We start from the raw sequence: 25,148 nt of genomic DNA, 5'->3' as shown, positions 1-25,148 counted from the left end.
AGGGGAAAGTCTATGCCTTGCTCTGTTCAGCAGGCTAGCCCAGGGTTGTTCACACAAGGGTGGAAATTTTCACAGCACAAGAGAGGATGCCCAAGGCCTCTGAGGGGTACCCACCACTGCTGCACCCTGTGAGGGGAATGCAGTTGACCTCTTGATGGGACAAGTTTCAGATAATCTCAGGTTACTTTTACAGTCCACTAAGTGAATCCTGGATATGTATTCCACTATCAGAAATAACATTATAAGGCTCCATCCACATCCATTATTTACTGTAGGGAAGTGAGGGAAACTAAGGAGAAAAAATCTTAAGTACTGGTGGAGGCAGGAGAAGGAATCTCCATCAATAACTCTGTGTGTCATGGGCTATGATTACATACCCTGAATTACTTGATGACACAATATTAAAACTATGCCAGTATCATGTACGTACTATGATGGCAGCCGGTTATTATTACCCAGTACCACAGCAGCCATCTACTGGGTAAATCCACTGGGTCTGAATTTCCTAAGAAAGTGCCCATGTTTGTCCACCCTCAGCGAGTACCACCTGTCAGTTCTTTCCTGAGGAATGGAGTCGCAGCTGCTAATAACAGCTGTTGGCAGCAGCTGCAACAATAACACTCACCCCGGTTCCTATAGGGCCATTCCTTATGGGAGCATTGTGTGCCGTTTCCTTTCAGGGCTGTGTTTATTCAGGAACAGCTGGCCACAAGTGAGAGGCCAAGGGGTCATTCCTTAAAAAAAAAGTATATATATATATATATATATATATATATATATATATATATATACCTCCCCTGGAGGACTTGTTATCCACTTCATCCTGTGAAGGGTTTCCATGCAAACTTATCCCTTGCTCCAGGCCTTATAAGATCTACTCATCTGGCTCAAGGTGCTTTCGGATTGTTCCTTATTCCACCTTCACTGAATTCTGGTTTTCTTATTTATCTAAAAGAATAATTTGTTCATTTTCCCTCAGCTTTGTAGAGCTGGCTATAGCTTTGCAGGATATCTATAACTTGTTTCAGTAAATATATATATATATATATATATATATATATATATAACCAAAAAGAAGTATTTTAGAATTCAGCTAGAAAACTGTATGCCATTCTTGGTAAGACTGGAAATTGTCCTGTTTAGATTTGTGGCAGCCCAGAAGCACATGGATGGTTATTGCTGTGTTTCAGCAGAGACTTCAGAGGCTCAGCACAGCAAAAAAAAATTTGCTTCAATAGTGGGAGAGAATGAAGGACAAGGGGAACTCTTTGGGTTACTCTTCCTGTGCAGAAGCAGTGATATAAATTACACACAAAAGAAGTAACAAATTCCCTTCTTTTTCTCAAAAGTATCTATTTTTTTACTTTGTTCAGAATGATTGGCTCCAAAAATGAATGTTGAACAGAATCAAATCCATGCTTAGGGTAATTATGCAACTTACTTCTAGAGTAAGCAAGTATTTCTTGGTCCTGTCCTTCTGGGTTCTTCTCAGGGAACCAGATGAGGCATTAAGCTTAATTAGTGCTTCCTCTTAAATCTGCTTTCCTCAGTTCCAGCATTCTGCTTATACCAAACCTGAAAATTCTGTAGAAAATGACCCTGGTGATCTTGTCACATCCCATGAGCTTTCTTTCCATCAAGTACCAAGAATAAGAGTACACATTGTGGGGGGAAATTTATTTTCCTAGACTAGGTCTAGCGATATGAGTATAGGCTGCTATGGCTGTGTTCTGCAGAAAGATCCCAAGTCCCAGATGGCATGGGGGACTGGACAAGAACCTGTATGCCCTCCACCTCCAATTGAAGACTCTTTCTCCAGGCTGTGTACACTGGCGTCCTGGAGACCCACAGGCTGGCCAGGAGGGAAGCACATTAAAACAGACCAGATTCCTGGGTCAGGTGCAAAGCAAATAGCCAAGTCAGTAAACAGACACTTAGGAAGGTTCAGCAGGGTGGAAGACACGCAAGGGGCTCCCTGCTGCTCAAGGGGGTGCCCATCACTGCAATGCGCTACCCTCTATCCTCTCTAAGGTGTGGTGAAATTGTACATGTGCTCCTTCCATCACCACTGCCCCTTTTTAAATCTGTAATATTCTTATGTTAATTCTCTATCTTTGGATTCTCCCACTACCACCACAGCATCACCAGCATGCAAGATTTAGAATTTTCTGAAAAAGAGAAAAGTCCTCAAATGAGTTTCAGCATTCATTAAAATAACACGATCTTTAACTATTCTGTTTTTAAGAACCCCAAGGTCACTTATGCCTTCTATGGACATAAAGATCCTAGAATCTGTGTTTATTTGATGAATAGTTTGAAGATGCAAAAAGAATGAAAACTAGCAAATGTCAGAAAGACAGGGAACATTATGATAAAATGAATAAAGGAACAATGAGCTGTAAGAAGCAAAGAAAGACAGGGTAAGTCATGCCTAACATTATTTTAATTTTCCCACCACATTAATTAGTGGAAGAAGGCCCATTATGATGTCTTCCCTTAATAAATGTTCAGTTGTGTGATTTGTGAAATATTTAGCTGTCACACTCATTGAGCAAGTACAAAAACTGAATGATGATAAATGGCAAGAATTTCAGCAGGGGATGTATATTAGCACATGTAAGAGCAATTTGAAATAACTTTAAGGGAAAATTTATCCAGCTGCCAATTAAAGGAAATACTTCTACCTGTGTGAAAATGCTCCTATCACTGGTGAGTAGAGACAATGTCAGAGTGGGAAGTCCCACACTTCCTTCCTTAGGGAGTGTTATGTCCAGTAGGTCTGGGATCTAAAGGTCACCAGGTTCACCCTTGCCAGACCTGTCTCTCCCTCAGTGTAGAAAGGAGTTAGAGATGACCAAAGAAAAATTAATTTATTGTAGATATTGCAGGAAATGGTACAAAGCCACTCCAGGCAAGTAGCAGGGGTGCTTATAGCTGAGATACTACCAAATCTGGGGTGGCACTCCTGTTTTATGGTTAGGGGTTCAGTCTCTACTCCCCCCTGGATATTGGGATTCTTGCTAGGGGTGTGGTGTTGTGGGCTATGGTGGAATTTTCCAGAGCAGCTTGCTTTGATGAAGTTATCTGCTCAAAGGGAAACTTAAGCAGGGCAGAAACTTACACAGACACAAGAGTAAAACCACGGGCTGACAACTTCAATCCCCGAAGCTGCTGGAGGGGTGGTTGCTGCTCACAGCCACACAGACTCTGCATTTTTCACCCACTAAGTAGGCCTGGGTCTTCTAACCCTCCCAATGGCTCCCTTCTGACCCTCCAGGAGACACTAACTTAACAGTAATATATGGACCAGCTCACCATTATGAGAAGCTCAGAAATCCTTGTTAACCAAGAAGAGGGGAGCAAGGTGGAGGGAGAGTGGGGTGTGAGGGAAACTAATGAGAAGACAGAGACAATCAAAATAGACTCACTGAAACCCCCCAATAATATGATACTTGGGTACAGGGCAGGTGGGTGATGAGGTGAAAATGGTCAAAGTATACTGTGAGGGTGTACAGATCTGTCAAAATGAAACCCATGAATCTATATAACCAAGACACACTAACAAGCAAAGAAAGGGATAAAAAAGAATGAAGCTGTGCTTCATACATACCACCTGCCCATGAGGAATGGGACCATTATGTGCTGCACACTTGAACTCATAAGAAAACAATTGTGGAAAAGAAAAAAAAGAAATCACTTGACTGCAACAACACCCAAAGGGGCCAGGAAGAGATTTTTTGGGTAAGATAAGAAATCCCTTTGCTTTCAGACACCGTACACCTCCCTGTCCTGAGACAGCAGGAGGGAAGAGGAGCACAAAAGACATCCAGTGTCTGGCTTCTGGGGCACTACCCAAGGGACCGACTCCCATCCATCTCAGAGCACTGAAGGGCACAGAGGGTGGCGCACTGTGGATGCCCAGGGCCAGGGGACACGGATGGCCTCCACCGTGCCAGAGATGACGTCATTACTCAGGAACACCCGAGAGAGCCCCTCAGTGAAGGAGGCAAAGTCCATGGCTCAAAGAAGACACAGCTCCAGGGTCTGAGGGGCCTGTGGGGCCCCCAGGGGGACCCAGTGGCCTAAGTGTTCCCCTAAATGAAGACAGCCGGGCAAGAGTGGGGAACGTGGCTTTGTTCTAATACCCAAATCCCAGCAAAATAGAACAAGATATTGAAGAATGAAAAAAAAGTAAAACATGATCCAACTAGAGGACAAAATAAATCTCAGAACCAGACCCTGAAGAACTGAAAATCTGTGAACTGACTGGGAGAGAAACAAAATGACCAGCATGACGATGGTCAGTGAGCTGAAAGGGCACCCAGACAGACACTGAACAAAACCGTGATAGCAATGATGAACAAAATGGTAGTATCGACAAAAATAGCAAAACAAGAAGAAGGAAGGAGGGAAGGAAGGAGGGAAGGAAAAAGGGAAACCCAAAGAAAAATTTTTTTTAATTTTATTTAAGGAGAAAAAGAAAAAAACAGAAAAAGGGTACAAGTTATACAGAATTTCAAAAAATAAACAGTAGGAAATCACTAGTTAATAGATTACATATTGTCATCTTAGAAATAGTTGTTAAGTTACAAAATTAAAACATATAAAGTGGACATTCAAACAGTGAGACTGCAAACAGTTCTGTTCAATGATCCAACAAAAACTCAGTAATATGGTTAACTGTCTTATACACTTTAATATACATGCAGTTATATCCTTTAGAGCACTTTCTTTTCCTCCCTTTTTTACAGTGACAATTACACATTTTGAGTTTTATTACTCCCACAGTTCTTATTACTTTTTTTGAAGAGAATAAGACCAAATGTGGCATAAAAAAACAGAGTCAGTCAAATCCAAAGGATGGACATAGTACATAATATAAATGGAATACAAGGTGATCAACAATGGTTACTATAATGCCTCTTGCTATCTTAAAAAGAATTGCCTATATCCTCAGTTATAATAAAATTGAACAAAACAGTAAATAACAAAACCAATAAAACCAAAACATTGGAGACATTGCAGGACTTCAAAAGAAGATAATAGTCAAACCAGAATGGGCATCATAGCAAATCTTATTGTCTTCACAGTTGTTGCCTATACTCTCAAACTTAGTACTATCAAGCAAAACAGACTAGAGTAAAATCAGTCAAAACAAGATGGTGAGAGCAATACAGGGTTTAAAATCAAGTTAATAGGAAATCAAAGTGGGTTACTGAAATATATCCTGCTATTTTTATTTATTTTTCCCTTAATTAAAAAGATAAAAAAAAATTTAAAAAGGAGATTGAGATAAAAGAGAACATAACAAAACAGCACAGGTCAGAACATAACCATTTAAGCAAAATAGTGTTTCACCATAAGATACCTCAACATAAAAGTAATTACCATAGTGTCTCTTTCCTTGAAATCTTTGAGTATACTTCATATACTGTAGCATCAAACATATCAAGATAATGTAAAACCATTCAAGAGAATGACAGTATTACAGGGTATTTAGAACCAACTAACAGAAAATGAACAATGGTTTCTGTATTATCTCCTTGTCTATAAAAGTTTTTGTTTATATTATCACATATAATAAAATCCAATAAGATACAACCTGTTAAGACCGAGGGAAACAGAAGAACAAAAGCTTGATAGGACTTCAAAACAAGATGATACTAAATCAGCACTAGCTATTATGATGTCTTATTTTCTCCAAAATAGCTGTTCATACCATCCAACCTTCTCTGCCTCATTTCTGTTGAGCTCTTTTTCTGTCATTAGTTGTCAGTTTGTCTTCTTCATTTCACTTTCTGCTCCATTCATTGTGGCCTCTCTGCCACTGTTTCTGGAATCTTGGTATTTTTCTCTTTTAGAATGTCCTGCAGTATTCTCTGTAGAGTTGAATTGGTGGTTGCAAATTCCCCTAGCTCCTCTTTATCCTGGAAGCACCTTGTTTCTCCATTAATTTCTAGGGACAGTTGTGCAGGATATATCAATCCTGGCTGGATGTTATTGTTTTTAAAAGCCTGAATTATTTCGCCCCATGCTCTTCGTGATTAGATGGTTTGTGCCAAGAAGTGTGCTGTAATTCTGATGGGTGTTTCCTTGTAAGTGATCTGTTTCTTGTCTCTGACAGCTTTTAATATTCTGTTCTTATATTGTATTTCTGGAATTTTGATTATTATATGCCTGGATGTAATTCTGTTTGGGTTGTAGGTGGCTGGGGTCCTATATGCCTCATAGATCTGAGTATCTTTACCTTTCCCCATATTAGGAAAGTTCTCCTTGATTATTTCTGTGAATAGCCTTTGCATTTCATTTGTTTGTTTCCCTGCTTCTTTCTTTACATTCTTAATTCTTAAGTTATAGATCCTCTTATTATCTTCTTTGTATTGTTACTGCTTGTTTCCTTATCATTTTTAAGAAGCCTTTCCTTTCATGCTCCCACATTACAAATCTGTCCTCCAGTTCAGATAATCTATCTTTAGTTTCTTTATGTTATGCCAGCTTTCAATAGAGTTTTTAGTTTCCTTGTAATCTCTTTGAACTTGCTTCATGTATTCTATGTTTTCTCTATGTTCTCCATCAAACAAGTCTCCCCTTTTTTTCTGTTCTTCCATTCCACCATCTGTTTTTTTCTTGGGAGATACTTAGCATTTCTTTAACTATTATACTTATATCTTGCTTTACTTGGTTAAATACTTCACTTTTGAACTTGTCTATGAGGTCCTGGAGATATCGCTTTATGTCTATTGGTGCCGTACCTGATATTGCATGTTTTGTGTCCTCATTCTCCTTTGCATTTACCTTTCCTGGATCAGTGTTCTCAGGATTGGGGACTGAGGACCCTTTCTTGTTTCTCCCTCTTCCCATACTTTTTGTTCCTTCCATACAAGCGTATATGGAAGGCCCAGTTTCTTTCTTTGTTGGTTACAGTTTGTTTGAATCATGCCAGCTAGGTATTCTCACCCACTGCAGTGTACTAGGGAGACACAGACCTGGGCAGCCTATGCTGAGACCGCCCCTCCAGGTCAGTCAACCTGCTGAAGGCTTCACTGCATTAGGGTGCACTGCCAGGTGCAGAGACCTGGTTTGGGCTAGCCTACTGGGTCTTAGTCCATGGTGTCACCCAGGTCAAGTGCTCCCCACGAATCCCACTTGAGAGGGAAATATGTGACTGAAGTCACTGCAACATCCTGTTTCAGCTAGTCTTCCCAGTCCCAGAATATCCTCTGTTGGAGCCTCCTAGTCTATGGAAGTGTCCCCATTCCTCTCACTCACCACAGGTTGGTTCAGGGCTCCCCGCCAGCTCTGCTCTCAATTCGGTTCACCAATTCCCACTCTCAGAGCTTTTGCGTCTCTATCTCTGCTCTGCTGATTCAGATGCAGCAGCGGTGGCAGGAAATTCAAACTGCAGTTTCCAGAGGTACGGGTTCCTCCAAAAATCATCACATTTGGGGATTCAGTTCCAAAATGAGAATCCGGAAACAGGTGATTTAAGCGATCAGTAGATGTTTAGTTGATCGATCAGTGAAAAAAAATAATTTGGAGGGGTACCCCAGTATTCCTGAGTGAACCCCCAAATCTTGTAATCCACAAATGAGCCCCCAAACTCAAGTTCAAAAAATGAGGCAAAAACATATTTTAAAAAGCAGCACTGATTTATTTTACCCTGGGCCCAGTGACACAGTGCAGTTGAAGTTGCAAAAGCTGTGTGTCAGAAACCCAAAGAAATTTTGGAATTAAAGGAAATGAACTGAAAAAAATCGGTAGAGAATATTAACAGCAGACTGGACCAAGGAGAACGATAGCTCATTTAACCCAGCACACTGGTAGGCTGAGGCAGGAGGATTGCAAGTTCAAGGCTAACCTGGGCAACTTAGTGAGACCCTATCTCAAAATAAGATGTAAAAAGTACTGGGGATGTAAGGCCCTGGGTTCAATTATTGATACTTCAAAAGAAAATAAAGCCATTTGAAATTACTGAGTTAGAGGTGGAAAAGACAAAGGAACAAAGAAAAATTAGAGCCTAAAGAGATTTACAAGACACCATCAAGTGGACCAATATTTGCATTATAAATTTTAAATAAGGACAAGAAGAAATAATGACCAATAGCTTCCCAAATTTGAGGAAGGAAATAGACATACAAATGTAAAACTCTCAAGGAATTCAGATGTAGGTAACCCAAAGAAACCCAGGTGAAGACACATGATAAGCAAACTGTCAAAAGCCAAAGGAAATAATCTGGAGATGGCAAGAAAAAATTACCCATCACATACAAGGGAGTGTCAGTGAGATGATTAATGGATTTTTCAGCAGAAATCTTGTTGGCCAGGGAGAAGTGGAATGAACTATTCAAATTGCTGAAAGAGAAAAAACTCCCAACCAAGAATACTATGCAGCAAAACTGTCCTACAGAAGTGAAGAAGACTTCACAGGTACACAAAGCTGAGAGAATTCACTACCCTTAACACTGCCCTACAAGGAGTCTAAAGAATCTTTCAAGTTGAAATGAGTGAAAGAGCAACGTGGACATCTATAAAAACATGAAGCTGTCAGTAAAGGTAACTGTACAGACAAAGAGTCTTGTAGCATTGTAATGTTTGCTCATTGTCATTTATTTCTGGTATGCAATTTTAAAACCATAACCATGAAAACTAACTATAAACTCTTGGTGAATAGGGAAAAATAGTCTGAGAGACTCATTGCAACAAAAGACCCTGTGGAAGCCACCTGGCTTTATACACACAGACGTTCCACTTTGTGGAGTAAAGTCATCCGGCTAAGGGTGAGGAAGACAGAGGTTAAAACATTAGGCAAAGATGGAAAATAAGACTTAGGCAGCTTGTGACTTATGACTGTTCAACAGTGATATTAATAGCAGTGAGTTTTGGAACAAGAAGACTCTAGCCAAATACCTATGTTGCCTCCTGGTCACCTGCCCCTTACCCTGGCCAGATAACTGTTTTATAAGAGCTTCTATCAGTGAAAATAAGTTAGGATCAAGGAGATTGTTGGAGAAAGAAAAGGTCCAAATTCTAATCCTAGATTGGAAGACCAGACAATAGCACAATATAGCTCTTCCCAAGTATCCTCCAGCTCTCGTGTCCTTTATTATACCAGGATGACAACTGTCGTTTTCCACTCAACTCAACAAGATGTAATTTCATTTTATTTATTTAATTTCATCTTAATAGCTATACCATTAACCAAATTCCATTAAACTGAAAAGATTTTCATAATATCTGATCAGACTAGTGTGGGAAGGATTGACCTCATACATATGCTGTCCAGGGAGCCATTTCCAGGACAAAAAGTTGCCCCAGGACAGAACAGCAGGAAGGATGATCTCCAGGGATGGACAGCTCTGGAAATAGCCACATGGAATGTAGGTAGGTGCTTCCCAGGAGGAGCTAATTGTGGGGATGGAATGTGATAGTTCCTTAGAAATAGAAAGAGACTCCATCACTACCACCGTACCAAACAGAGTCACCATGACCACATCTGTGTATGTGTGCACTGCGGATATGAGTTATTTATTATAAGCCGATTGTGAACCATGAGTCAAAGCATTGTATTACAGACTTATTTAAGGACATTTCCATCACAGAATACTTAAAATAAAGCCAAACAACACCAACTCTTCTTATTTTTTTAACTTTGGAAAATAATAACACCTTCTCTCACTTTATCACAATTTTAGGTGCTATTGCAAGCAGGGGAAATAAATGTGTTGGGAAGATCATTCTGTGTGATTTGGTGTTAGTAAGACTTGTGGAGAGGGAGAGTGCATTAAAAAGAGCTTAAAGAGTTTTACAATTATCTTTCATTCTACTGTAATTAACGTTCTTCTTTGTGAGCCGCAAAGCGACTGCATGGCATCACCTTCATCTCAGAATCCAGCATCACCATCCCTGTAGGACCAAGACTGGGTGTAAGTCTGGGCTTGTGGGTGCTGAGATGGTCCTCATGGCCACCACCCTGGTTCAGCCTGAAGGTCAGCGCAGGATGATGCAAAGGGTAAAAGCATGGGTTGCAACATAGATGGATCTTGGAGACATTACACTCTACCGAATGCAATAAACCAAATTCAGGACAAATGCTATAATGACTTCATTAACAGGTGGTACTGTAAGTGGCCAAACCCAGAAGCAGAGAGTGGGGTGGTGGTTGCAAGGAATGGGGAATGGATAACATGTAAGGTTAGTGTCTAGTGGGTACAGAGTTCAGATTAGGAAGATGAAAGATCTGGAGATGGTTGAGTTGTTCAGCTGCCTTTGTTCCTGGGCAGATGAGTGAAGCCAAATTACGATGATCCTATGCTGTCCAGTGTATAGCACTGCATTGGTCAGCTACAGCTGTGTAACAAAATATACAGATGGCAGAGTTAAGCAATCGGAAACTGTTTTGCCAGTTGCAAACCTGGAAGCTGTTGAGAGGTTTTCTAAGATCACTCTGCTGGGTTTGTAGATGTCTACTTTCTCCCTGTGTCTTCACTTGCTCTTCTTTCTGAACATCTCCGTGTCCTAAACTCCTTTTCTTACAAAGGCAGCACTCACATTGAGTGTAAATCTACTCTAACAACCTCATTGTAACATAATCACTTAAGACCCTGTCTCCAATTTCAGGTGCATTCTAAGCTAGTTAGGGTTGGGACTGCAAATGTAAGAGTTTTAAGGGGACACAATTCAACCAATAACAATCATTCATCCTAATGAGCTACATCAGAATAAAATTAATCTAAGCCTACAGCAAAAGGCCTTTAGGGTGGCACTTAACTGTCCTAACCATTCCACAGATGCTGCTCCTGTTGTTACAAAGGAAGTTACCCAACACAGCCTCCCACCCCTTTCTATATCTGCTATAACATAGATCACATGATTATAAGGCAAATAAGCTTCCTGGGCCTTCCATTTCCTTTCAAGTTCCCGGCTCTGCACTTATTTTTAGAGACATTGCCATTCCTAAATATAGAGACACTGCCAGCCAAAGGGGAGATGGTTTTGGTCTTTTTCTCTGTGATGGTGTTTATGTGCTATTTAAAGGGAGGTCGCCTATCTCTTTGAAATGCTTATTATCAAGCCATTCCTGACTCAGATTTTTCAGTCCAGCAGTCCTGATTCTGATTTTCACAGACTGTGTTTGATATGGTTAACTCATTCTCCCTACCTCCTGGGAGCCAGAGTTTAATGAAGCCAGCGTTCACAGAAGAACACAAATAAAGAGTCTCATTATGGACTTCAGTTACCCAACTGGCACCAGAAATTCTGCCAGGATGATCGTAGTCCTTTTAAGGAGGAAACAAAGAAAACACCCACACAGCATCTGTTGAGAGACCTGTACCAAAGTCTCCATGGCACCTTAGTCATAAAATGTCAAGACTGGTAACATCTCACACATCCACCAACAGATAAGCAAACAGGACACTGCTTGATGATACAAAGGAACAAATCACAGACAGAATCATCAAAACATAGATGGAGCTTAAAATGCTCTGAGTGAAACCAGCAGACACAAAAGTATTCAGTCACCTGCGCTGATAGAAATCAGCTTGGGGATGGGCATAACAGGAGGGGTGGTTGGCCGGAAGGAAGCTGGGGATACCACTCCTGAGGGCAGAAATGTCCTGACTGCAGTGGTGGTTAGATGGGCAAGCAAAACTCTTTATGGGTCATGAAGTCATGCATTTTATATGGGTGGACTTTAATGCCTATAAATTCAAAACTTGTTTATTTGAAATTCAATTGGTAAGTGAAGCATTCAACTAAGATAGAAGAAATTGACCTGTCATCACAAGATGTGTGATTTTTAAAGACTTTTGACTTTTCATGGTTGTATATATGTTATGACTTCCTTCACAAACAATTGGCAGCCTGTGTTAAAGTCATTGATGACTGTAAAATGTGCCCATTTTTGAGCAAAAGATTCTTTCTGTCTCTGTCCCTGTCTGTCTCTCCACAGTTGGTTCTAGAGGCACATTTTCCTGTCCTACCCACAAACTCTTTGAAACAATACATGGTACATGGGGAAGACGAATCCAACATTGCCCAGAGGCCAAGAAGAATACAGATTTCCATAGGATGGAGAACTTGATCCAGAGCCTGGAAATGCTCAATCCAGAGCTCACACAGGCTTAAAGAGTTGAGAAAAAGATAAGGGACATGAAAGCCCCAAGTCACCCAGGGAGAGCTCTGCCTTCCCAAGAATAAGACAGGAAAAAGCCACTATTTGCAAAACTCTTTGTTCCTAATGCAGACATGCACCATATTTCTTTCATTTCAAAACTTTTGGATTTTCCTCTATGTCTTTCCATGGATTCTTACATACCGCTGAGGCCCTAGTGGAGTCAATATTATTGCTCTGGCTGAGACAGTGAAATGAAATTGAAGCACATTTACACCTCATTGCATCGCACCTTAAGGGTGAGGACGGGGTCACCTCAGGCCTCCATTCTTCACACCCTGGACATGGGGAATGAGGGAGGGGCCTGGAGAGGAGACCCCTCCCATTTTCAGCTTCCTCTGCATGACGCCCACACGCACTCCTACTTCTGTAGTTTCCACTCTGCCATTTGATTGCACTTCTGATCCCATGAATGTCTAAGGCCCTAACTACTACCTATGTCTATGGTCTTTATTTGCAAGCTAAAAAATTAGCATCAATACTTAGATAACATTGCCTTTCCCCGTGTTTTGCCTAAAATATATTCAGATCTTCAGGGAGGGTTTTGTGTGGTCAGCTGTTGACTTATAGGCAGCCTTGGTCAATTGGTTACTTCAGCTCCTTATTTTTTCATGTAGATCAGGCTTAGACATGTTATTGGTGGTTCCATGTTTTAATTTGCAGTTCTGTTAATGAAGCAGGAATGTTTTCCAAGTGAGTAGCATGAAACGGGCTGATGTTCAGTCTGCCCTGGCTGTGGGACTGATTCATGAACATCACCTGCTCTCCTACTCTGAGTCATAGAAAAGTACTTAAAATAGGTTGTCTAAAATCAGCTGGGGCCAGATGAGCCACAAAGACTTGGCAGCCAGTATTTTTAGTATTAAAAATATCACATGCATCTCTACATGCCTGAGAAGGGCATGGCCCGCGTCCTCATCTGAGAGGGATGAGGATTCCCTCCAACTCGGAGGTCCACTGAATGTTCGACCTCGTCAGGTGCTTCTCTCTTCTGTGTCAGATGGGCTCCCCACACAGTAACACTCCCTTCTCGGCCAAACAGTAGGAATAAGTCTTAATTTTAAGAGAACACAATCAACACTTCTTGTTCCTTGTTAATGAAACCAGACAATCTTGGATTGTTCCAGGAATACAAAGGAAACTTTGAGATCTATATCCAAGCCTGTGGACTGACAAATAGCTGGCCCGCCTGTTTGTATACCCTTTGGTTTCAGCATCTTAATTTTCTGAGCACTTGTGCCCCAGGATTCCATTACCAGGTCTGTAACACCCCAAACATGTCTCCTTCTGCAACCTGTGGTATTAAGGACACCAAACACTGGTGCAATCCTGTGTGTGATGGCAGGGACAGCCTTACATAGCAAAGCTTTAAACTTAAATACTGTACATGGTGCAGCCATTTGTTCAATTTGTGGTGCCTGTTATCTGTGTTGATTTCCCTTTTGTTACAAACACTTAGAATGCAGAGAAACCCAGTACCTCCCCCAGGGAGTGAGTCCTACAATGATGTGTTATAGATCAGGCACTGAAAAGAGCACTCAATCTTCAGATTGTCCTTTTAGGTCTTTTAAATGAGAAAAGGGATGAAATGCTTGCCTCTCGTATTTACCTAGCTACCAATCAGAAGGGCATAAACTGTAAAACAAATTCAGTGCCACACTGGCTGGATTTCCTTATGCCATCTTTTCAGCAGAGCTTGTAAGGAAGCAGAAATTTTCTGCCGAGGTTTGTACGTGGTCGCAGTGGTTTCCTTGGTTTCTTAAGAAGAGTTGGTGCTCACAACAGATAAAGAAACGCCCTCCCACATACAAGGGGAGCTTCTCATTCACAGCTGCAACACACACACGTGTGTGCACACGCACACAGATACACAGAGCTGCTCTCTAGACCAGATCCTAGATCCTAGATGGCTCTGCACCATTTTATGACTCCCAGACCCCTCTTGGGAGAGACCTGTGGAACTCTCACCAATCTCTTGTTCTTTATATTGAATTTTGTTGATGGGACCCCCGCCGTAAATTCTCTGTCCTCTAGGCCAGTACTTCTCACATTATTACGTGCACATGCATTGCCTGGACATTGTACTGAAGTGCAGATTCTGGTGCAGCAAGTCTGGACCAAGACCTGAGATTTGTATTCCTAACAAATCCTCCAGTGACCAGAGACTCTGCCAGGACCACACAGGGTCAACAGCAGGTCACTTCGCTGTAGAAAGATCATCCCTTCAATCCTAGGAGGAACATCTCCAACTCTACCCTTGCCAGTCTCAGACAAGAGAATGAATGTTGTTACCATTTTAACCTTCCTAGAAAACTGGCTGAATATAGCCAAGTTTCTGTCTATAACAGATGAAATAGACAGCCCACATAACTGAAATCTGCAGATAGCCTCAGATGGGATTTTTGCCCTTAGTCCCAGCTTCCCTCACCTGCATCCTTACAGGCATTGCCTGAATGGACAGATCGCCACATCAGCCAGTACCTTTTCTAGTGGAGGACAATGAAATGACTAAACACTAATGTTATAGATTAGATCTAAAATCACCCCCAAACAGCTCATGTGCTCAGAAGTGTGTGAGTCCCTGGGGTGTGACCTGGAAGGGTGAATTCTTGTCCCTGGGCCCTTCCTTCCTCTCTCTGCTTCCTGGCTGCCATGAGGTGAGCTGCTTTTCTTCACCAGATCCTCCCGCCCTGACGGTTCTGCCTTGGAGCCAGTTGACCATGGACCAAAACTGTGAGCTAAAATAAACCTCTCCTCCTCTAAATTGTGGGTTTCAGGTATTTTGCCCCTGTAATGATGCAGCAACTACAACAATGCTATGAATCATTTTTGCAGATATCTCCACACTTGCCTTGTTTTGGAATGATAAATCATCTTATAATAAGAAAATAAACATATTACTGTAGCTCCATTATCAATATTCAAATAACTAGAATCAAATAAATCATCTTTGTAGTAACTTTATGTTATTTATTATGTACCTCTTGAGACATTATTTTGACAAGAAGTCTGTGGCGTATGAAAGGGTGCTTGGCATAGAAAGCATGTAAGAGCCCCATCATCTGAAGAAGGAACACCTGGTTGTGTTCAGCATTGTCAATAATAATATGACCCTTTGAGCTCAGGGGTCACAAGTTCATGGTTCTCCAAGGCTCAGTTATGCAGAAAACTGAGTGAAGTAGTCAGGACCAGGGAAACAATAGCACAGAGTTATAGACGGTGACTCGCCCTTGGTTTTGGAGTTGGGGACCCAGGATAAACTGAAAATCACAAGTCCCACTTAAAGAGGTGCCTCTGACCAGCTTTCACAGTGACACAAGGCTGCCTGGTCTTCAGAGTTTTCCAAGACAAGCCAGAAATCTTGGCATTGTGGACCACCCTCTACCATTCCACAGAACTGAGATGCACACACTAAAAGCTATTCTGATTGACTAATAACAAAGAAAATATAAAACTTATTGTTGGACCAAACAACCAGAATATAATGACAGTTGATAAAGTAGGTATTATTTCTCTTTTCCCTAAAAATATTTATTGTAAAATCACTAAACTTGACTATGTGCTTATACAAAGAAACACATGATAGTTATTAATCAATACCCAAATTCTAATAAATACGGTTACCAGATTTATCAAATAAAAATGTAGACTATCTACTGAAATTTGAATTCAGATAAGCAATGGATATATTTTTAGTATGAGTCCCATATGATATTTGAAATAAATTTATATTTTTCAAATTCTCTAATATTTACCTGAAATTCAAATTTAATTAGGCAACCTCACTAATGAACAAGCCCTCAGTCATGGTGCAGTAGTTAATAATACAATGCAAATGGAATATTAACCATGATAACTAACATTGTAGTTGCATTTTTGCTTTGCTTTGTTTGTGTAATATTTATTGAACTACCACATTTGCTCAGAAAAGTACCCACATGATTTAAATGAAATGCTTGACAAAATTTCACAAGTGTGAGAACCCAAGAATCAACTCTTTGATCAGAAAAGATGACAGTCCTGGCCTCCAGGGCTCCTGTGTCTTTGTCCAGACTCTGAGGGTTCGAGGATCACTATTCCTGACTTGAGGCGGCATGAATTAGCATGGGCTGCTTTTGAGCCCATGGAGTTGGCTTGTATCTTAGTCAGCTTTCTATCACTATAATGAAATACCTGAGGTGATCAAAAACAGGAAACTTTACTTTGGCTCACAGTTTCAGAGATTTCAGTCAATGGTCCATTGGCCACATTGCTTTGGGGATTTTAGTGAGGCAGTACATCATGGCGGGAGCTTGCTTGTCTCATGGGGAGAAAGCAGAATAGAGAAGGGGGACATCACCCACCTCAACGCCATGCCCTTGTCACCTGTGGCCTCTCACCAGACCACAGCTCTTAAAGGTCTTATCTCCTCCAATAATGCCAAGCTTCAGACAAACATTTATGATGGGAGGCTTTGGAAGACTTTAAGGTCCAATCAACTTAAATATTACAAAATTGTGTGTGTGTGTGAGAGAGAGAGAGAGAGAGAGAGAGAGAGAGAGAGAGAGAGAGAGAGAGAGAGAGATTTCATGTAAATCCATGTTTTGTGTTAGAGCACACGCTGCTGACTTCAGCCTCCAGATTGTCATTTCTCTACCTCAGGAGTCCTAGCCACTGAAGCCCATGTTTTCTGCCCTTGGGGTAAGGAAATTAAGACCTCTGGGTGCAACCCCACCACTTTCTGCTGGGATTAGGGTCTAAATACCACCTCCCTCTCTGCAGGGGGAAGAATGATCCACATGACTCCCTAGGGTCTACATGAGACTGAGCCCTGCTGACTGCCCCCTGTAACTTGCTCATTATTTTCTTTCTGCCGCCAGCTTCACTCCCCTGCCTCGCCACCAACGATGCTTCCTACAGTCACCTCCCCAGATAAACTATTTGCATTCAAGTCTAGATCTGTTGCTGAGTGAGTCCCAGCTAACACATTTGGTTAAATGAAATTACTCTCAATGCACTGCATTTATTTAATAACCTGCAACAAGTAGCTAATACTGCCAAGGGATGCACTAGAAGTGGCACATCCACACCAGACAGCAGACACCAGCGTCCCTAGCCCTGGTCTCCACAGAGGGCAGAGAGCTCCAGGGCCACAACGGGCAACAGCCCCATGGCCACTTGTCCTGTCAAGGGAGCCAACTCCCTGTAAATCCCAGCGCCCGTGCGAATCCTCTGAACTCCCACATTTTGAAGACCTAGCAGGTGGTAATTTACATTTAAGATAAAAACTATGCACTTCATGTTGCAGACGATTGAGAATCTGAGCACTATGAGTCCACAGGTCATTACGTGACTATGGCTATGGCTCAGCACACTGGATGAGGAGCCTTCAAGAGATTGTTCCATGTCTGCAGTCCTAATGCAGCCTCTTTTCACTCAGATGTGTCACCAGGAACAGCTTGTGTACTGGTAATTTTCCCCTCACATAAAGCTGGAACTCAAGAGGAGCTTTCTTAGAAAAATACAGAGTTTAAACTCTGAATTTATTCTCTGTTCCTGACTTTGAAGATTAATAAGCCGAAGTCCATCCTGTTTTACCAAGGCATGCTACTGTCTTCGCCCATGGCCCAGTTCTTCCTGCCCATTTTTGATAGTAAACTTCAAGAAAACCATAGCTATTGCATTTTAGTGGGGTTTTTTTTGCTGAGCAGAAGGCTTGTAAATGTGTATTTGAATAATGGGATACAGTAGGACCAGGACATTCTCACAAAGGAGAGTCCACATCAGCCCTCACCTGTCCCAACTGCAGGCCATCAAACACCAGGGACACCCAGCATCCCTGCCCTGGCTCCAGAGTGTGTGGCTGCATTTCCTGAGATGAAAATTGGCTGTAAAAATCGTCAGCTCAAAATCCTGGAACAAAACTCATGTTATGATTTCTCAAATCTTTTTTCCATGAAATTTGTGTGAAATAACATTTCTCTAAGATGACAGCAGTTTCATGTCATGGAACTACTGCAGTGTTTTGTCTGTTTCAATAGTTTTTATTTTAATAAAAGGCAGCCATTCACTAATGGAAGTTGCTTGTATCTTTTTAAATTATCTACAATGTCAAACCTCATTATCCATGAGGAAAAATTGTCACAAGTATTATATATATATATATATATGAGTATAATCTATCTCCATAGATACTGTGTGTATTATGAATATAAAATCCGTATAGGTTTACCACACTTCTCCCTATAAATTATGAAGCTTTATCATAAACAATTATTTTTAACCTCCTAGAAGGAGCCAGAATTCCAGAACAGAAAAGAATACATTTTCCTCTGTTTTGAGAGTGTGATTTTTTTTCTGCATAATGTCACTCTGAAACTAAATGAAATTATGGGAAGGAAACTGAAACTGCATATTCAATAGAGAATGTGTGAAATACATTCTGGAAATAGAAAAGGAAATAGCGGGATGAAATTCCAACAGGGAGGGATTCCTAGAGCGGACTTGGAGTATGTGGAAGAGTTTGTCGCTGGATAGCTTTTTGGACTCTGCACCAGCTGGATCATTGATCAGTGTGGTCGGGACAAAATTATCCATTGTTGGTTTCCTCATGGACCCCTTTTCTGGTCTCCACTTCAGAGTGACTCCCGCTTCATCCTTGTTGTCATTTTGCAAAGTGCAAAGGAAGATAAGCTTCATTTCTACCAACCTACTGGATCCATTGCCAGCAGGTGCTGAGGGCCTCGCACTCTGGGGCCAATGGGTCCCCCTCTGCCAGGACACCAGCTCAGGGTCTCAGTCAGTAATCACAACCTTCATGTGCATGTTTTGAATTTCTCAGAAAAAGATTCTTCACTGAGAAGCAAAGGGAGACAGATAGACTGCATAGCATGGGGCTATTCATGTAGGAAAGTAAAACATTCAATTCTCAGTGACAATGATGTTTGTCTTTGAAAATTAGGTAAATGGCTAAGTAGTTCCAGTATTTCTTTTAACTGACTCAATCTCTCCTAGAATATATGCATGTGGCCTAGAATATAGCCATATCCACATCTGTGGTCCTTATGGTAACTCCTCCCTGCTTTGACTGCTTTCCCTGAAACCACTTAAAGCAGTTTGTTTTTAAATTTAACTGTGGGTCTCTATGGGTTTTTTTTTTTATTCTTTTACCCTTCAACTATTCCCTTCTTTGGCCTATAACCTCGAATATCCTTGGCCTAGTAGTTTAAAGTGATGGTGAAAATAAAACCACAAATAAGTGTTTATTTTTTATTCTTGCTACCCTTGAGGCACCATGGCATAGCGTGTAGGCACAGAGTTCTAACCCCCAGGCTTCTGAGGTTCGAACCCTACTCCTTTCCCAGCACTGCTAGTGTTATCCTGGTCAAGTCTCTTAACTCTGTGTAACTCTGCTTGCTGGCAACTGAGCAGAAGCCTGTTGTAGTTTGGGGTTTGTAAGAACAAGACAATACCTGTAATTTATACATAATTTATAGTATTATTTATAATGGTCACAAAGGAGTTAAATACAATGAAAGTGTAGGAAATCTGCCCACAACAAAGACCTAGGAAATCTAGATGAGGGCCTGGATCCCATGGCAATGTCCTGTATGAGTCCAGTTGAAGACCTGGAGCCCATGACAGTACCTCCCACAAGTCCAACTGGAGGCCTAGAGCCCATGACAATGACTCATGCTAGTCTGTCCCATAGATCTGTGCTGGGAAGGTCAGTGACAAAAGTCAGAAAATCTGTGCCAGCAGGGTGAAGGATCTGTGCCAGTAGGTTGAGGGTTCTACACTAGACCAAGAAACGATGCTCAAAATAAGGAGCAGGGCTCCCCTGAACAGCCATCTTCAGTGAGAACAAGGTCCCGAGCTCCTCCAGTAATGAGAACGGCCAAGTTCTTATCAGGAAGCCAACATGACAAGCTTCTTGTAGAGATTGAACAGCACACATCTTCCCCTCCGGTGCCAGGAAGCGATGCTCAACATTAGGACCAGGGCCCCCCAAACTGAACCACAGCCATCCTCAGGTCCCGAGCTCCTCCGATAACTGCTGAGTTCATATCAGGAAAGCTAGCATGACAAGCTCCTCCAGGAAAACCCACAGCTCCAAAAGAACCAACATCTCCGAATATCCTCATTCATTTAGGAGAACCCACAAGGCTACTCTTCCTCTCCAGGTCTGCCTCAGGTGGACCCTCTACACCCAGCATCACCCTGATTCAGTTGAACTTACGTTTAAGTTGACCACCAGTTTTCAATCTACCACAAAGCCTAAACTTCCTAGGTTGCTGTGACAATTAAGGAGATAAAGCCCCTTTAAATCCCTTTGGTTGCAAGGAAGTGTGTTATGATGAAAGGTGGAATTAGAAAGGTAAGGAAAAGGAGCTGTGAGTTCATACTCAGAGCCTCACTGGAAATTCTACAGAATCACGAATCTTTGCAGCAGCGGGAGGGGGAGCTGTCTTCAGTTCCCTCAGGAGCATGAAAAGAAAGTATTCCCCATTTCCACTCCTTATTTGTGCTTTAGTTCACATCTGTAGAAGAGAAAAATTGGTTTTGCTAAGGGTGGGCTCTGAATCTGGGGCCAAGATTTGCTGACAAACCAGACACTGAAAATAATTCTGTGTATAAGGAGACAAAATACATCACTATCCACTCATATCTGACACCGAGGTCTATTCTGAGATATATTTGTTCTGTTTTCTTCTTCATTTATTTATTGGTTTGGTTTGTTTGTTTTTGTTTCTTGTTTTTAGAGGCGTATTTCTTGAAGCAGTAGATCTAAGTGGATAGTTATACTTCGTTTTCTTATTTTATTAAATTAATATACATGTAAAACTTAAAGTGATAACCAGTTCTGCAAGACTTATTATGGAAATCAGCTGCCTTCTGGTCCTGCCACCACAATTTCTGTGCCATTCTTCTATGGCAGCTCTTTTCCACTTGCTTGATATTTGCTGTAGTTGTTCTGCACATCCTTAGACAACGGCTATTTGTTTTTTCAGTTGCAAATATGTTCCATTGCCCTCATTGTATGAAGAGGAGGACACAGGTTTCTTTTAGCCTCATTCAAATCCCATTATTTCCAAATAATTTTATCACAAGTTTGATAAGACAATAGTCTGCTTAATATATGTTAATTCTATGACCACTAGTATGCAATGGTCCATGTTTTTGGTGTAGTTCTGTGCTTCTCTGGATCAACCAGTTGCTTATGGGGTTGCAGGGGGAGGGGTCTTCTTGTTTCCCACTCCATGTGCCAGAAAGGGCTGGGGTCTGGGTGTCTCCCCCGGCCCCCCGTCAGCGGCGGCCTATGCATGGTTCACAGGGAGGGCTTGCCTCTTGGTGATTTCTTGTTCTCTTCTCCTGCCAATTTTCCGATTTTGGCATTACCTCTTCTGGAGTCTTCTGCTCCAGTCTGACTACTTTGCCCATTAAGCTTGCTGCAGAAATTTTATTATAGGATGTCCTACCTTCCTTCTAAAACCTCCCTTCACCATTATTCTGTAAATTTCTTTTCACTATTATTACAGGTTCTAACCCTCAAGTATTGTGGTTTATTGTATGATATGTGTCAAATAGTTTATTCTCTTTTTTGGGTGCAGTACCTCCTCTCCAGTAACTTTTTCAGAAAGGGTACATAGCAGGTAGATTTTTTTAAAGATGACTAAACTTTTATATGTATTCACCTGTCATTTTTAATTAATAAGTTGGGAATAGACCTCCAGACTGAAGTTCATCTTTTCTAACTTTGAAGGCAATTCCTTTAGCTTTCGGTACTTGTATCTTTGTTGAGAAATCAAATGTTATCCTTGTTTTGCTTGTTTTTATATGAACACCTTCCTCTCTCACAGTTTTTAATGACTTTTCTGGAAAGTTGTGACTGTGTCTTGCATGGGTATTGTGTGCTCGGTCATTGCACAGGTGCTCCAGGGCCCTTGGACTCTGAAAATGCAGCAACTCTTGACTTCTGGGAACTGTTCTTGAACTATTGACTTCATTGTCTCTTCCCTCCTGCTTCCTCTGTTTTCTGGGGCTTTTCTGCTCTTCGGCTGGACCTCTTGTTTTCTGTAAAGGTGAAGGGTGGGATCAGCAGTAGTTGAGCCACTTGAAATGAAGGAGGAGATGTGGGCATTAAAGTCTCAAATAGTCTTCAGTTGTCTTGTTTTGGGCCCATCTTAGCTCCCCTCCCAGAATTTCCCCCACTGCTGCCGAATGACCCCATTATTCTTCTGCTTCCTGCCTTCCAAAATTTTGTCACTGTGATCATGTATCCTTTTTGGCTTCAGGGTTTATGTCACTTATTTTTTAATTCTCTTGCTATACTATGGCATATGACAATGGCAATGGTGAATGTTCCATCTGCCACCTGTAACTAAAAGCTGCAGTGCTTGGTTAAAAAGATTCAGAACTGGTATTTGCCATCTGTTTTAAGTCAGTTCGTCTAATTATAATAAATCGAGTAAACATTCAAGGCCTATTGTGACCTGCTGGCAAGTGAGGATTTAGTTTAACTTATTCCATGGATGGTAAACTAGCAGATTCTGCGAGTTTACAGTGCAAGGAGAGAATGATGAAAGGTTGGGAATGCCTGCAGTGTGAGTCCTCTGCGGGGAGCCCTGGCATCAGTTAAGAGATCTGCCAGAGCAAACACTAACGGGGTGAAGTAGGAGACACTAAAATGTTGGAGTAAAGAGCAGAAGCATGCAGCAGTGGACAGAGACTACCTCAGTATCCCTCTGAGGTTCTGCTGAAGCCTTGACCTTCAGAATATTCCAGAGCAGACTGCTTTCTCAGGATACGCTTCGTGGATGGCACAGCAAACAGACAGCAGAGATGTGGAGGGCTGCCCTGTCCCAGATCCCTTTCCTGTCTGGCATAACGTGTGCCTCCTGGGCCTCCCTCAGAGCACGACACTTGCTTGTCCTTTGTCACTTACTGAGCCAGGCCACCATCTCATGACTGTGGGGTAGTGAGTTCCCTGGGCAAGGGGGAATGATAGCCTGGAGATGGCCACTGACTTGGCTCTGTGATCCTCCCGGACATCTTTGCACCAGTCTTCCCCCAGGGGCCTCGCCTGTGCACTGAGGGAGACTAACTACTAAGTAACCCTTGAGAAGAGACTTTGAAGGATTTACCAGGAAATGACTCTTCCTCCAGGGGGTCCCTAAATCACTCCATCTCCCTGCAGGGCCCAGTTTTAGCCCTTGTTTTTATTTTTCTTTATTTTATTTTATTTTATTTTATTTTATTTTTGGTGCTGAGGATGGAACCCATGGCCTTTGCACTGACATTAAATCCCCAGCTCTTTTTATGCTGTACGTTCAGATAGGGTCTCAGGAGTAACTAAGACGACCAGGCAGGACTCAATCTTATGTCCTGCTGCCTCGGTCTCCCAGAGTGCTAGGATTGCAAGTGAGCCCTGGCCCTGATTAACACACCACAGGCCTCAACCTCTTACAACTACAACTGACTTAGCTTTCAGCAATGCATCTATGAGCAAAGCCAGCCTTTCTCTACAGCAACCCGTGACGTCACAGCTGCTAAGAATAACACTCTCTCCCAGTCACTGGGCAGATCAGTTTAATTCTGATTAAACCAGGGGCCAAGTGCCAACAAGGCCAGGCCTGGGGCAAGACAGCCAGAGGGGCTTCATGGAGCTTCTCTGTCCCAGCTGAGAGTACTTCTCTGGCAGGCACTGGGGGTGGAGGGGGGCAGCAGGCACCTGAGTCACACATGGACAAAGTCCCTGGACGTTGGTGACCTGAGGGCACCTGCAGCTGCACTGAGGGTGCCCTCAGCTTTGCTGTCGCTTCCTCAGCCTATGACTGTTGCCTGGGACATTCAGCCTGCTCGGCATCCTGAGTCATGTGGGGTGGGCGGTGCTACCTGCCCCCCCCCACTTGTTTTCTGTCCCTGCCATGCCCTGACTGTGATCACAAGGCTTCAGAGGACCCAGAGCTCTCGCTTGGACCACCAGTGAACGCCTGATGTTTGGCAGATGGGTTGGAGCCAGCATAGCCACACACAGAGGAAACCATGTCTCTGTTTCACTAGGGCCACTGGACTCACTAGGTCCCATCCACACAGCCTGACTCCTGTGTCTTGTTCTATCTCTGTGCCTTCAGGTGGTGGCCCTGTCCTCCTGGTGCCTGCTGAGGGACTCCATCTACTACACACTCTCTGTGGTCGCGCTCATCGTGGTAAGTCCCTGTCCCCTTTCCGTCCCTTGGTGTTCTAGGCCCAGGGCTGTGTGTGGCTTTTGCACACTGAGTTCCCCTCAGGGACACTGGTGGTGAACAAGCAGGTATCTGGCTGCAGGTGGAGGTGGATCTTCCTTCAGCCTGTCGTCAGTCACCCGGTCCAACAACACCGGGTGCTGGGTGCTAGGTACTCTGAGCAGGAGTTTTGTCCTAGATGATTGGGGTTCACAAGTGTCTGTCACTCTCTGACCATTCCTTCTCTGCTGTGAGTCCCTGTTAAGGTTCCCAGCTTTGGAGCTCACTTCTCTCCCTTGTCACTCAGCGAGTCCTACCGAGACACCCCTTTTCCCTCTGCAGCGCCCTATGACCACACAGCTGTGTTTTAGCAGTGACATCTTCCCAAGATCCAGCTGGGAGATACTCCTCTACTAGACATCCTCATGACCCAATTCCACATGTCCCCAACTAAATCCGACGTGTCCCCTGAGACTGGTCCCTCGGCCCTTTGTTTGTCCCCATTCCCACCCTACCCCCTCTGCCTAGAAATGGCATTAAGTCGATCTTTTCTTCAACTCCCATGATACCCGCTTGGCTTACCTGCTCTGTCCATGTCACTCTTGTGAAAACCTCCCTGGGGCGTCCCCACAGCACTGCACAGCCTGGCCTGAGCCAACACAGCAGCTGTACTGCAGGCCAGGCAGAGCAGTAACTCTGCTGCCACTTCACCCTCTCAGAGTCGTCCATGTCACTACCAAGCATGCCATGAGCACCCATCCCTTGTCTAATCT

General features: G+C 42.6%; 1 protein-coding gene across 1 annotated transcript in view; it reads left to right on the top strand.

Annotated features, from left to right (window-relative positions):
* Positions 1 to 25,148, top strand: part of Slc24a3 (solute carrier family 24 member 3) — a 438,881-nt gene that overhangs the window by 364,978 nt on the left and 48,755 nt on the right. The window contains exon 7 of the mRNA XM_003476377.5: positions 24,286 to 24,360. Within this exon, the coding sequence (XP_003476425.5) occupies positions 24,286 to 24,360 (75 nt within the window). The remainder of the gene's footprint in view (positions 1 to 24,285; positions 24,361 to 25,148) is intronic.

The sequence above is a fragment of the Cavia porcellus genome, unplaced genomic scaffold (assembly GCF_034190915.1).
Source record: "Cavia porcellus strain 051 isolate PalLab524CR breed Dunkin Hartley unplaced genomic scaffold, mCavPor4.1 scaffold_5, whole genome shotgun sequence".
NCBI classification, from domain to species: Eukaryota; Metazoa; Chordata; class Mammalia; order Rodentia; family Caviidae; genus Cavia; species Cavia porcellus.
This window is presented reverse-complemented; position numbering and strand designations above follow the sequence as displayed.